Genomic DNA, 12,928 nt, shown 5'->3' with positions numbered 1-12,928 from the left:
CGCAGCAGATTACAGCTCAACCAGCCTTCCTCTAATAAAGCTCTGTAAATATGCAGCAGTGTAAAACCTCTCTCTTTATTCTGCCAAGTTGCAAACTCAAAGAGGCAAAAAGAGTGCGATAAATTGATAAAAGAGCTCCTACTCTGAGTCTGTAAAAGACTCTCCCTCTTCTTTCTCTCTCTCTGTCTCTCTCTAGATTTTTCCTTATATGGCATCATGCTTTATAAGTAAATAATAAATAGTCACCGTAATCAACCCGATACCATTTTCCTTATATATATACACACAAAATCATCGTTTTCTCTGTGCTGGGAAGGTCAAACATGCAAGTGCACCACCAACTGTAATGAATTTCATATATTCTTCTCGCATTGGTTTTTGATCAAAACACACCATTTTTCAAGGCCCCTTCTCATTGATTTTGAGTTCTGTGTTGGGTACCCAATACCCAATAAACCCAGTTCTCAGTTGGGTCTCTGAGAAAACGATTGAAAGCGATGAAGAACGAAGAGCAAGCTCGGTTTCTTTTTGGGATTTCGCTCTCTGACAGACCCAAATGGCAGCAATTCCTTTTTTGCTCTTCTGGGTTCTTCTTTGGCTACCTTGTTAATGGTATCTGCGAGGTATTTATTTCACTCTGCTTTTTGTTTCTTATTTTTTGCAATCCGCGCCTGTTTGGTTGCCGAGAAAACTGACGCCTGGAAAATGAAGGAAAATCGGCGGTTTAAGGCTTTTTTCTGTTTGGTTCTTGGGAAAATTGATCGAATGAGTCATTTCTTTGTCTTTGGTTATCCCCTTTTCTGTATAGTGTCGTAGCTACCAAGCAAAGGTTCAAGCGTTATCTCTTGAGCAAGGAAACTTTTTTATTTTCCTTGGCAGATTCATGATTTTTGTTTGATAATATTTCCTCTGTTTTAAGCTCTGTTTGGTTGCTGAGAAAGTTTAGCAAATAAATATCTAATGAAACTTTAATCCTCTGTTGGGTTATGGGACCAATGGGTTTTATTTTTTTTATGCGTTTACTTTTTGAGGAATCAAAAGTATCATTTTGGAATTAGTTTTATTCTGCGTTTTAAAAAAAAAATTTGTGGACCGTCCATTGCACGTTCAGGAATGTATTAAATTTTGGAACAATGTATCTCAAAAGCAATCGATAATTGGAAATTTTTATTTTTAAGATTGCTAATTGATCTTCATTTTTGCCTTATTTTCAGGAATATGTGTATAATAGGCTACAATTCAGGTAAGGGGATTATATTGGTATTGTTTTTATTTTGGCATTCGATTAGTACCTGTTTGTTTATGTGTTTTGTAAATTCCTTGTTCCAGCTATGGTTGGTACTTCACATTTGTACAAGGATTTGTGTATCTTTTTCTGATTTACCTCCAAGGCTTCACCACCAAGCAAATGGTGAACCCATGGAAGACTTATGTGAAGCTATCTGCTGTGCTTATGGGTTCCCATGGTCTTACCAAAGGCTCCCTGGCTTTTCTCAACTATCCTGCACAGCTCATGTTCAAATCAACAAAGGTAAACAGCAAATCCCTTGAAAGTAATATGGTAATTCTTTTTTACAGCTCAAGCAGCCAAAGCAGCCATTTTAGAATACAAATTGACTGTACATAAACAGGCTTCTAAAACAATTACTTGCTTGTTTAGAGTGACCAGTTTGAGTTTCTTCTTCTTTTTGGGGGAATGAGATATGCAGAGTTAAAGAGTTTGATTTGAGTTTCTATCTCAGTAACTAAGTAAATAATGCCATCTTTAAAGCTAGTTGACTATTTTCGAGTAATACAATTTTGAACTTGCTCTGTAATTTGTTGCTTAAAACTGTAAACCGGAATTGACTGCATTTCCTAGTGCCATTTACAGTTTCTCTGCTCTTCTCATGTTAGCTTCATGATTTTGGTATCTCAGGTTCTGCCTGTAATGGTAATGGGAGCCTTCATACCAGGTCTGAGACGGAAGTATCCGGCTCACGAGTACGTTTCTGCAGTCCTTTTGGTGGTGGGTTTGATCCTATTCACCTTAGCGGATGCACAAACATCTCCCAACTTCAGTGTGATTGGTGTTTTGATGGTATCAGGTGCTCTAGTCATGGATTCCTTTTTGGGTAACTTGCAAGAAGCAATATTTACCATGAATCCTGAAACCACACAGGTGATAATCATTTCCTAAATTCTCTTTTGCGTGTTTTTTTAAACATTAATTCGAAAATTGTTCACATACAATTTTGTGCTTTCTATTATCGTTAACCACAGATGGAGATGCTGTTTTGCTCTACAGTAGTTGGCCTGCCTTTCTTGATTCCACCCATGCTTTTGACAGGAGAATTATTCAAAGCATGGAATTCATGTTGGCAGGTAACTTACAATTGGAAACTCCTTAATATTCCACCATGGTACATGCCTCACATGCCTCACAAGCCTTACACTTTCTAACAAAATCTTTTGGTATTATGCAGCATCCCTATGTCTACGGCGTGTTAATCTTTGAAGCCATGGCCACATTCATTGGCCAAGTCTCCGTCCTTTCCCTCATTGCGCTTTTTGGTGCTGCTACCACAGCCATGGTACATTCTTCTCACCGGTCTATTTTGGCCGAGATATGTCAATGTGGTACCAAAACCTGTTATAAATATCTTGAAATCACATTTAATGGTATAGATGTAGTCTTTATTTTCAACTGGCATTTTCTGAAAGCAAGAGCCCTGTTTCTTGGTTCTAGGTAACATTAAATATCATGCACATTGATGAACAAGCATATTGTACAATCTGAGTTATATAAATTCTTTTACTTATTTTCATTGAACTTTATTTTATTTTTTAAATCACAGATCACAACGGCTAGAAAGGCAGTCACATTACTGCTATCATACTTGATATTCACAAAGCCATTAACTGAAGAGCACGGGTCTGGACTTCTGCTCATAGGTATGGGAATCACATTGAAGCTCTTGCCTGAAAATAAACCAAACCAGAGGGTTTCAAACTCATCTGCCATGCCCAAGATTTCAAAACCAGCTTCAACTGAACACGAAAGAATTCGACTTGAAAACGGTGGAGAAGATGAAGAAAAGAGTCGATTGGTCTGAAAAATAAGCTTCTCCAATTGGTTCCGCATTTATCATTCGCTGTTCAGCAATGTTAATTATGCTAAATAACAACTCTAGGATTTTTTTTTTTTTTTTTCACCTCCATTTTGATTTTTTTACCTTTCGTCCGTTCTTTCTAATTCTTTGTATTTTTGTCCAGTGTTAGTAAGCCAACAATTACACCCCCGTCCCTTATTTTTATAATCTTCATGTGAATGTTTTGTACTATGAAGCTGTATTTCACAATTCTGACAAGAAATCACCATTAATCAGATCATGGTTTAAGTTTTAGATTATCCTTAATTATGCTTAATTTTATGATTACACACACGAAAGGCTAATGACCCCAAAAAAGGTGAATTTTGTTAGTAAAAGAAAATCCAAACTGTAGCTTGCTCAATGGTAAAGGAAGGGATAAAGTCTAAAAAGGGCAAAACCCAATTGGAATATCAGATATTTTTTTTTCTAAAAAGATATTCATTCTAGATTGATCGGCATTCATGAAAATATCTGGGTCAATGGGTTGACCCTTTCTTGCACTCATAATTCGATATTTGGTATAACTTGTTATATAATAACCCCTAAGAAAATGACCACTCAACTGACTACCTAGACTTGGCCCATTACCAATAGGTTAAACGGCACGTCGGTGCCAATATGTAGGTTGAAGCACTGCATATGATATTCTAAACTATTCTAATGTACCGGTAGGAGGTTCGAACTCAGGTGTAAAGAACAGGTACACTATCTTAGTAAACTGGCCTAATCCACATATGCGCATGACTTATGATTTATATCATTCTAAATGTCTTATGATTAAATTTTTAAATAATTCAGAATATTTTTTTTATTTTTGAAAACACAACTACTTCATTTGTATGATTAAATGCAAGGAAATAAGAGTTCATGTCTAAGCAATGAGGTTACATATTTTATTTAGGCTGATGATGTTAATGAAGATAATTATTGATAGAGAAAATAGTTGTAAATTGAGATAATCCCATTGATTTAGTTTAGATTATGTATCCAACTCGACAAATTAGCTGTTACTATTGCTCAGCATGTGACTGAAACGACAAGTAAGGAAATTAATAAAATAAATAAAATATGTGTTTTTTTCCTTTTCTGGTTGTATTGTATAATTGTATTGACTGCAAGTTCGCTGCCCCGTCAATTGGGTCATCATCAGGTCCCAGTTTGGGTTGCGTGGTGAAGAAGAGGAAGAGAAGAGAATTGGTTCTCATTGACTCACACAACGATTACTTGAATAAATAACAAACCATACATAATGCAGGCATAACATATAAAACTCAACATGACCAAAAAGAGAGCATATAAACTCAAGCAACATATAATGTTCAGTTTAGATTAACAAAAAGAGAGCATATGCCTCTTCCATAATATTTTTTTTTTCTTTATAATCCAATGAAACGTTTGTTGAAAATAAAATTAAAAATATCAAACTCATTTTTTTTTTTTTTTTAACGTTTGAATCAACTTATAGAAATCTAAGATATTTTACGATTCTAGTTTAATTATTTGCCTTTTTAGATTTTGAATTACACATTAATTTATATGATTTCAAAATTTAAAATTTCTCAGACCATTTTCGATTGGCATGTTTATTAATAAGGAATGAGAGAAGTCATGAATCGAGGAACTTAAGAATTTGAGAACAAAGAATTGGAATCATATCAGGTACTCTCCCTAGTTGATATAATTCCTAGTTTTGAAGGGTATTTCATTACGAATTTTATCATAGAACTCCCATAATTTTGTATTCTATATGTGTAAGTAAACAAAAAAAAAAGTAAGAAATTGGAATCATTCTAATACCCTTAGTAAATACATAGAAAGAAAGAATTGGAATAATTCTAAACTTATAATACCCATTTGATAAGTAGACATGCCGAAGTTTCCATTCTAGTCCAATTTTGCACTCTCTAAAACCAAATAATCAGTTCTTAATTTTTTTTTTTTTTTTTTTTTTAAGGCAGATAAGATAGCCGAGGCCTAGCCATGAATGAGGCACTCTACCAATCAAGTAATACAAGTGGCAAACTGGCAAGCCAATTGCACTGCACATGCACAACGACAACGCACAAGGCACGCCCTCTTTTCTTTTTCTTTTTCTTCTTTTGTTTTGGGTTTTTTTGGCTGACTTCATCTCCATCTTGGTTTTCCCAGCTGATGCATGAAACTGTGAAAAATATTTGGAACAGTAAAATAGTAGAAAATTGGCTCCCAAAAATAATTTGAAAAAACAAAATGGCTGATGCAGCTTATAGTAGGCTAGTCGAAGCAGATTATTATAGGAGATGGAGAAGAAATTAGCAACAATATTAATGGAGGTGATATTAGCAAGAAGAGTGACAGACCAAAAAAGCCATGGAAAGGAGAGTATGCTGAGAGCATTTTGTATGCCGGTCTTGATGCCATTGTCACTTGCTTCTCTCTCATTTCCTCTATCTCCGCTAGTCGTATTTCCTCTGGAAAGAAATCATAGTTTTCTTTTTCTTTTTTCCTCGGTCTTAAAAGTTTTCTTGAAAATGAAAATGTGTATTGGGTTTATGTATTTCTCATGACCTGAAGACTTTGCTTTTTATATTGCCATTGATCTTGATCGGTTTGAATTGTCATTGTGTTTGATAATGCTGAGAGCAATTTTGTTTTATTTTAAAAATAGAAGCGATAATCAAAATTACTCAAAATTAATCTAATCTATGGGATGGGAACAGGGCCGTCTCTCGAAATTTGGCATAACTTAATGTCATAAACAATTTTTTTTATAACTAAAAATCATGAATAAATATGTAATGACAATCAGAAATCAAATTCATAAAAATTTAAATGTTTCTATTTGATAAAATTAAATGTTTGATACAAAAATAAGCTCATTGTGCCCCTCCTTTGCTACCTCCAATAAGCAATTTGTGTTTAATAGGAAAAAAAAATTAGCAATCACAAATTAAAGAGTAGTTGCACACAAATTCCTGAAATTTGAATTTGACTATTTGATTTTGAGTGTTCTTTATGAATATAGGAATTAGGGTTTTCTCTTTTTGGTGTTGAAATTCCTGAAATTGAAAGAATAACTAAAATTGTCAAAGGATTGAAAAAAAGAACCAAAGAGAGATTGATGAATGATGATGATTACTTACCAGAAAATCAGAGTTTAAAAGAAAAGAAGAAGCCATGAAGTTTTTTTTGTTTTGTTTTGAATGAAAAAAGTACTTTTCTTAGATGAGAAATTTTTTTTAATAAATTTTTTAAAAGAATGATCGAAGTAGAAAGTGTTTGGGGGATATATATATATACTTCAGCAAGAATCGAACTTTGGCGCTACGCCAAATGGAGAAGCACTGGAACCAACTCCACCAGACACGCCCTTGTGCAAATGTCTAGCATGCTATACTATATATACAATTCCTATAATATTAATATATATATTATAAAGAAATTTTTTTTCGAGGGGCCCTTAAGAATTGGGGGCCCTGTGCGGTGGCACCACTTGCGCCACTCCAGGGCCGCCCCTGGATGGGAACTCGAACTTAGGTGCAAGGGAACGGACACATTGCTCTGATCAACTGGCCTAATCCACGTCTGCTAAAATAGCAATTAATGTTAGCACATTTGTATATTATGGCTCAATGTAATTTATTGAAGCAAGAATAATCAACATATTTTTAGTGTGGTAGAGCTTTTATGAATGTAGACACCCAAGGTGACTATAATAATTAGCATCTACAACTGTGTGTTTGTAGTGGATGTATTGGTGCTAGGATTTGCAAACCTGGTGGCAGATGGGATATCAATGGGGTTTGGAGATTTTATGTCCAGCAGCAGTGAAAAGGATATCGCCGCCAAAGAACGGGCGGTGACCGAATGGGATGTCGCTAATCACAGTGGCCCTGAGCTGGTGGAGTTGCTTCGGCGATATCAAGCACTGGGGATGGATGTTAACGATGCGACTACGGTACGGTAGATCTTCCTCTAGAACTTAAAGAAATGTTTGAACAAATTTTGAAAAGCATATGCAGTAGAGGGTTTAGGGGAAAAAAAAGTTGTGGGATTTTGAATCTAATGGGAATGTGATGCTCAGGGACGAATTAATGATACGATTTCACCTCCCGCCCTTCTGTCAACGCATTAAGAACATCGTTATACAAATCAATAGGTGACCATTAAATAAAACTCAACTATTTTGTGACGCATTATTTTGATTTTTCTTGATTCTTTTCAGGTTTTCATGTTGCAGGTTGTAAAGCCTCTAAACTGTCTAATGTTACATGCCATATAAATTCTCCCCAATTCTTGACTTCTTATCAATTTCTTCTTTCTTTTTCTTCTCTTTCTAGTTGAATTTCTTTTTCAATGCGTATAAATATGACGTCTAATGTTACATGTCACCGTGATGAACCGTCTAACAAAGTAACACATTTTGGTTGGTAAACAACATATTTTGGGTCATTCCCATCATAATCTAGGTCGTTTTTTTTTTGTTGAAAATTAAGGGAAAAACATGTTTTGTTTTGGGTATGGAAACAAATATTGATCTCGTGAAAGGTAAGACTGCAAAGAATTTCCACAATGATTGATGTCGAAGAAGGAAAATGTGGTTAAAAAGGAGGATCTTAAAAGGATTTGGGGGTCAATATCTATTCTATTTCCAAAAATTAGAGTCATGCTTTCGGATTTAAGGCAAATTTAGTTATGTTGCCAGCTTTTCTATGTGTACGATTTTATTTAACTTGTCTATCACAACCTTAATATCTTTGAATGTATTTTATTTTAACGCCTTATTCTTCATATAAGGCATTCTCTAAATAGATGGTTCTCATATCTTCAAGCAGAAGAATATAATATAGAACATGTGCTGCAAATTGCAATTCATTTGCGATAAAAACAAAACACCATGTAGACAATCATATGATGCAATGCATGGCTAAACAAAAGAATGGAATTTATTGCAAACCTCATAAAATAGCACTTCTTTTTCTTTTTCTTTTATTATATACAGTTCCATCTCCAACTATAGAGAGACAGGACCACAAATAGAAGGAGTTGAATTAGATATTGCAGGAGTTTTTTTTTCTTGAAGTGAGTTACTCTGCATGTCTACGAAGATTACAATTATTTGAAAACATTTAAAATAAAAATAAATTATAATTATTTTTTAAATGTAATTAACATTTAATCTTTTTCAATCTTTTACTTTAACTCTGGAGTAGCAATAACATTCAATTCTCTACTATTTTAATGGACATTAGTTGGAAGAAAAAAACTAGTATCAAAGTCGCAAGTAAAAGCAGAAGGAATATGTTTCCCCTCGCGTTTTGAGCACGTAGAAGGCCAACGTTCACCTTGCTTCCTACATATTGGACAATCTTTGAGAACTGCACATCCTATGCTTAGGTCACAATCAGCACAACATGAGTCTCTAAGGAGGCAGCAACAAATACTACAAACAACCATACAACCCTCGCCAAGAGTTGCGTTCTTTGGGGCATCGGACTTGTAAGGGCATAGTTGGGAAATGTGCTCACCCACATGTAAACAATACTTACATTCACCTGTTGTTAAATACAATAAAAATAATAAAAATAATCATTTATTGTTATTATTTGATAAAAGACAATGAATGAAGATGATAAAACCCAAAAATCAGTATTGTGAGCACATTACATAGGATAACAACAAATACATAGATATTATGTCATACGAGGAAGAAAAAAAAAAAAAGACTGTCTAAATAGGGAAGTTGCTGGCGCATTTTGTTTAAATTTCTTTTTGGCTCCTAAAATCAATAAATCAATAGGGTATAGTATAGTGAAAAATGACTTTGACTTATATACTAATGACCTCAAGTTCGAACCCCAATGACACCTTCATAGTGTGTGTGAGAAACTCACCTCTGTTTATAGGTTAGACTATCACTTGTATTAAATTAAAAAAAGAAAATTTAAAAGCATACCAATAAAACTCCTAAGTTTTTCCTTTGTTATTTCTTCATCCTCTGAATCTTCAGACTCTGATTCTTCAATCTTGCTCCCTGTATCCATGCAATTACATTATTAAATACAAAAAAGAAAAAGAAAAAAGAGTGATGATATCAAAGAAGTTCAAAACAAATACATAAATATTATGTCATAACAGAGAAAAAGATGAATATGTATGAATAGAGAATAAGTTGCAAGCGCATTTTTTTTTTTTCTTCCTTAAAATCAAAAGCTTACCAAGAAGATTAGAGGGAGGAGGGAGGAGGCTATCACTTACCAATAAAATTGTTAGACTATCACTTCTATTTAAAAAGAAAAAAATATATTCAAAAGCATACCAATTTCTTCATTCTTTGATTCTTCATTCTCTGATTCTTCATCTTCTGATTCTTCATCTTTTGATTCTTCATTCTCAGATTCTTCATCTTTTGATTCTTCATTCTCTGATTCTTCATCTTCTGATTCTTCAAGCTTGCTCCCTGCTCACATACAATTACATTGTTAAATAAAAAAGGAAAAAAGAAAAGAAAAATGGGTGATAATCTTCCTCACAAACCCAAAAAACAAAAATCAAGAGCACAAAGGAGCACTAGAACATAAGGGCAAAAATATAATTTTCCATACACAAAAGGCGAGCATAAAATTTAAAGCACAAGTAATTAAATTGCATATAGTCGTGGTCATCCTTGAATTAAAAGAAAAGGCATATATACCGATTATTGGCATATCGCAGTTGAGGGGGATCATAGCTGGCGAGAAAAGGTTCTTCACGCCGTCGTCCTTAGCAAGCACCTCCGACTCAGAATAGAATTTCAGGCACTCCAAAAATGAGACGTTGTCCATGGCTGTGTAGAGCTTGGTGTTTGGCTTTGCGGTTGTTAGAGAAAAAAACAACAGGAGGTTTGAGTTTAGGGTGAATTGTGAGAGAAAAAAAGAATGCGTTTCGTACTAGAGCAGGAATATAGGCGGTTTGGCTTGATTGAATAACCAAATATTATTTTTTCCATTTCAGTCTTGATTAAATAATAAATTATCATTAAAAACTAGGGCAGGAATATTTTGTGTCCAAATAAAGGAAGTTAATTAATGTGGTTATCTTGCTGCAAAATCAAGTGTTTCTTACCAATTTTGCAAAACTCAAGTAGGAACAAATCCTGGTAAACCTTGCTACACCAGAAAATGTACGGTTCCTAATCGAAATTATTTTCAATTAATTTCCTGTTTTGTTGACTTCTTTTTTTACTAACAAAATAGTAAGATTTGTATTGATTTCTTAAGGTTCAAGCATGGAAAGTTTTAGTGATTCTTTTACTTCCTAAAAGAACAACTCTACTTTTATAAAAGGATGGCTTTCGCTCGTGGAACTTTTTCAAACTAACAAAACAACTTATCTTTCTGTTTCAACAACAAATTGGTGATCGCAACTTAGTTGAACTTTTGTTTTGCATTATGGTTGATGCATACTTGGAGAATATCAGCCAAGAGTTGAAGGTTTGTGACATTACCACTATTCTTTTTTCTATCATACGTACTTTTTTTAGTTAAATTTATCAAATATACTTACGCGTCCATATATCTTAAACCCAAATTCTATGTACTCTCTTTTGGTTGTTGTTTTGATTGATGTATCTGTTTGCGATTTTCAATGATGCTTCAATTATTGCCAAAAAAACTGCAAATAGTGTGTACGTATGTATATATATACATGCTGATTTGAATCTAATGTATATATACACATATATTTGTTGAGGCATATTCTCTATTTTCTTCAGGAAGAAGGATGTGGCACAACAAATATCGCTTTTATCGCTAATAAAGGGTGTGAAGCAATATATATTGGTGTCGATTCGAGGACTACATCTAGTGAGAACAAAGGATATATATTAGGAGAAGAGTCACATAAATATTTGCATATGAAGAGTTGCAATGTATTTGCAACTAGGGCGGGAAAAGTCAATAATAGTCGACAAATGTTAGAACATGTGAATGATTACTTTAGCAAACGTGGGGAAATAGTTAATGGCATCCATGGTGCACCAGTAATAGCCAAAGAGTACATACGTTGGCAAACATCAACAGGGAATAAAATTAAGGTGTCTACTCTTATGGGTGGCTGGGATGTGCATGAAGTTCCTTATGTACATGAAGTTAGCCGTGATGAATTTAAGCGAGAATCCAAATCCTCGATTAGCAAGGGATTTGCAAGTGGAAGTGGTGGTCCACATGTTTGGAAATACCTGAATCATTGCAATCTGAAAGTCCATAGTTCAAATGAATTTTTACAGCATTTGATAAGGGCTTTATTATATGCAGTCTTTTTTTATGAATATAGCGGTGGATATGTGCGCGTGTTTCAAGTAACAAAAACAGATGCTATGAAGGTATATGACCGACCCGTTCTACAAGCGCTTTTTGATGATCATTACAATGCCTTAGCTAGATATCTTTCCAATTCATTGTTCTTCCTCTTTGACACAAATGATTACAAGTATACACATGACATTAATGCGAAAGTGAACAAGGGATTTGAAAGACAGTTTATGAAAAAGAAATATAGGGGGAATGTTGTCATAAAGTGAGGAACAACATACGTTGTACGACTCGCACATTTTAACAAACGAATTGATAAACTATATGCGAAGCTGAAACGAAAAACTGGTCAACTTACTGTGCCTCGCCAATTTCAAGATCTAGAGTCAGTTGAAATTGAAAAAATTGGTAAGGTTCCTATTTTGTGTGGTATGGTAACACGGGAGTTGGTGGGGAAAATACACGATCTGCCTGTAGCAGTTTGATATTCGTCCAGACGTAGCTGATAAAGTTGGTCCAAACAGGCCACCTAAGCCTCCCCCTGTTCAAAAGCCACCCTCATCACCGCCTGCTGAATTGGGAGCAATCGGAGCAACGACAGAAGACAGTACTTCTGCATAGTGAGAGACATACCAATGATTTAGTTAGTTAATAGGTTGGAGGATTTATACTTGATGAAATAATATACTTACTAACGGTGTCTTCAATAGTATTTTATTTTTCTTTATAATCCAATGAAACGTTTGTTGAAAATAAAAATATCAAACTCATTTTCGTTTTTTTTTTTTTTAACGTTTCAATCAACTTATAAAAATATCATATATTTTACGATTCCAGTTCAATTATTTGCCTTTTTAATTTTGCATTACATATTAATTTATATAATTTCTGAATTTAAAATATCTAAGACCATTTCCGATTGAAATGGAGAAGTCATGAAGCAGGGAACTTAAGAATTTGATAATGAGGAAATGGAATCAGATCAAGAACTCCTCCTAATTTGAATGATATTTCATTATGGATTCACTATAGAACTCCCGTAATTTTGTATTTCATATGTGTAAGTGAGGAAGTAAGGAATTAGAATCATTCAAATACTCATGTGTCTGAAACATATAAAGAAAGAGAGAATTGAAATAGTTTTAATACCCATTATTATGTAAGAGTTTGGAACAATTGCTTCCTAAGAGAGGTCTTGAGTTCGAATTTTAGCATTCATATAATATATTGTATGTGACTTTACCATGTTATCGCCATTCTGAATAAGAAATGTTTATAAATAAATAAGAAAAGTAAACCTCTCCATTCTAGTCCAATTTGCACTCTCTAAAACCAGATACAGTTTTTTTTATTTGAGGCAGACAAGAAAGCCACGAGGCCTAGAACTGAATGAGGCACTCTACCAATCAAGTAATACACGTGGCAACGTGGCAAGCCTCGTGCACTGCATGCACAACGACAGCGCACAGGCACACCCTCTTTTTCTTCTATTTTTTGGGTTCTTTTGGCTGACTTCATCTTCAT

At 34.2% G+C, this 12,928-nt stretch overlaps 1 protein-coding gene across 1 annotated transcript; it reads left to right on the top strand.

Moving 5' to 3' along the window:
• Nucleotides 1-88: 88 nt before the first annotated feature.
• Nucleotides 89-3,391, top strand: LOC117620375 (UDP-galactose/UDP-glucose transporter 4-like). Its single transcript, XM_034350558.1, has 7 exons — nucleotides 89-623; nucleotides 1,215-1,243; nucleotides 1,330-1,531; nucleotides 1,919-2,161; nucleotides 2,263-2,364; nucleotides 2,466-2,573; nucleotides 2,838-3,391. Exons 1-7 carry the CDS (start codon nucleotides 498-500, stop codon nucleotides 3,093-3,095), a joined length of 1,068 nt encoding a protein of 355 aa, XP_034206449.1. The 5' UTR covers nucleotides 89-497; the 3' UTR covers nucleotides 3,096-3,391.
• The last annotated feature ends 9,537 nt before the right edge of the window (nucleotides 3,392-12,928 follow it).

Source organism: Prunus dulcis, chromosome 2 (assembly GCF_902201215.1).
Source record: "Prunus dulcis chromosome 2, ALMONDv2, whole genome shotgun sequence".
Lineage (NCBI taxonomy): Eukaryota > Viridiplantae > Streptophyta > Magnoliopsida > Rosales > Rosaceae > Prunus > Prunus dulcis.
This window is presented reverse-complemented; position numbering and strand designations above follow the sequence as displayed.

Coding starts and splice junctions, on each gene's coding strand:
- LOC117620375 (XM_034350558.1), top strand. CDS start 498: ATGAAGAACGAAGAGCAAGCTCGGTTTCTTTTTGGGATTTCGCTCTCT. Junction 624..1,214: donor TTGTTAATGGTATCTGCGAG/GTATTTATTTCA, acceptor CCTTATTTTCAG/GAATATGTGTATAATAGGCT. Junction 2,574..2,837: donor GTGCTGCTACCACAGCCATG/GTACATTCTTCT, acceptor TTTAAATCACAG/ATCACAACGGCTAGAAAGGC.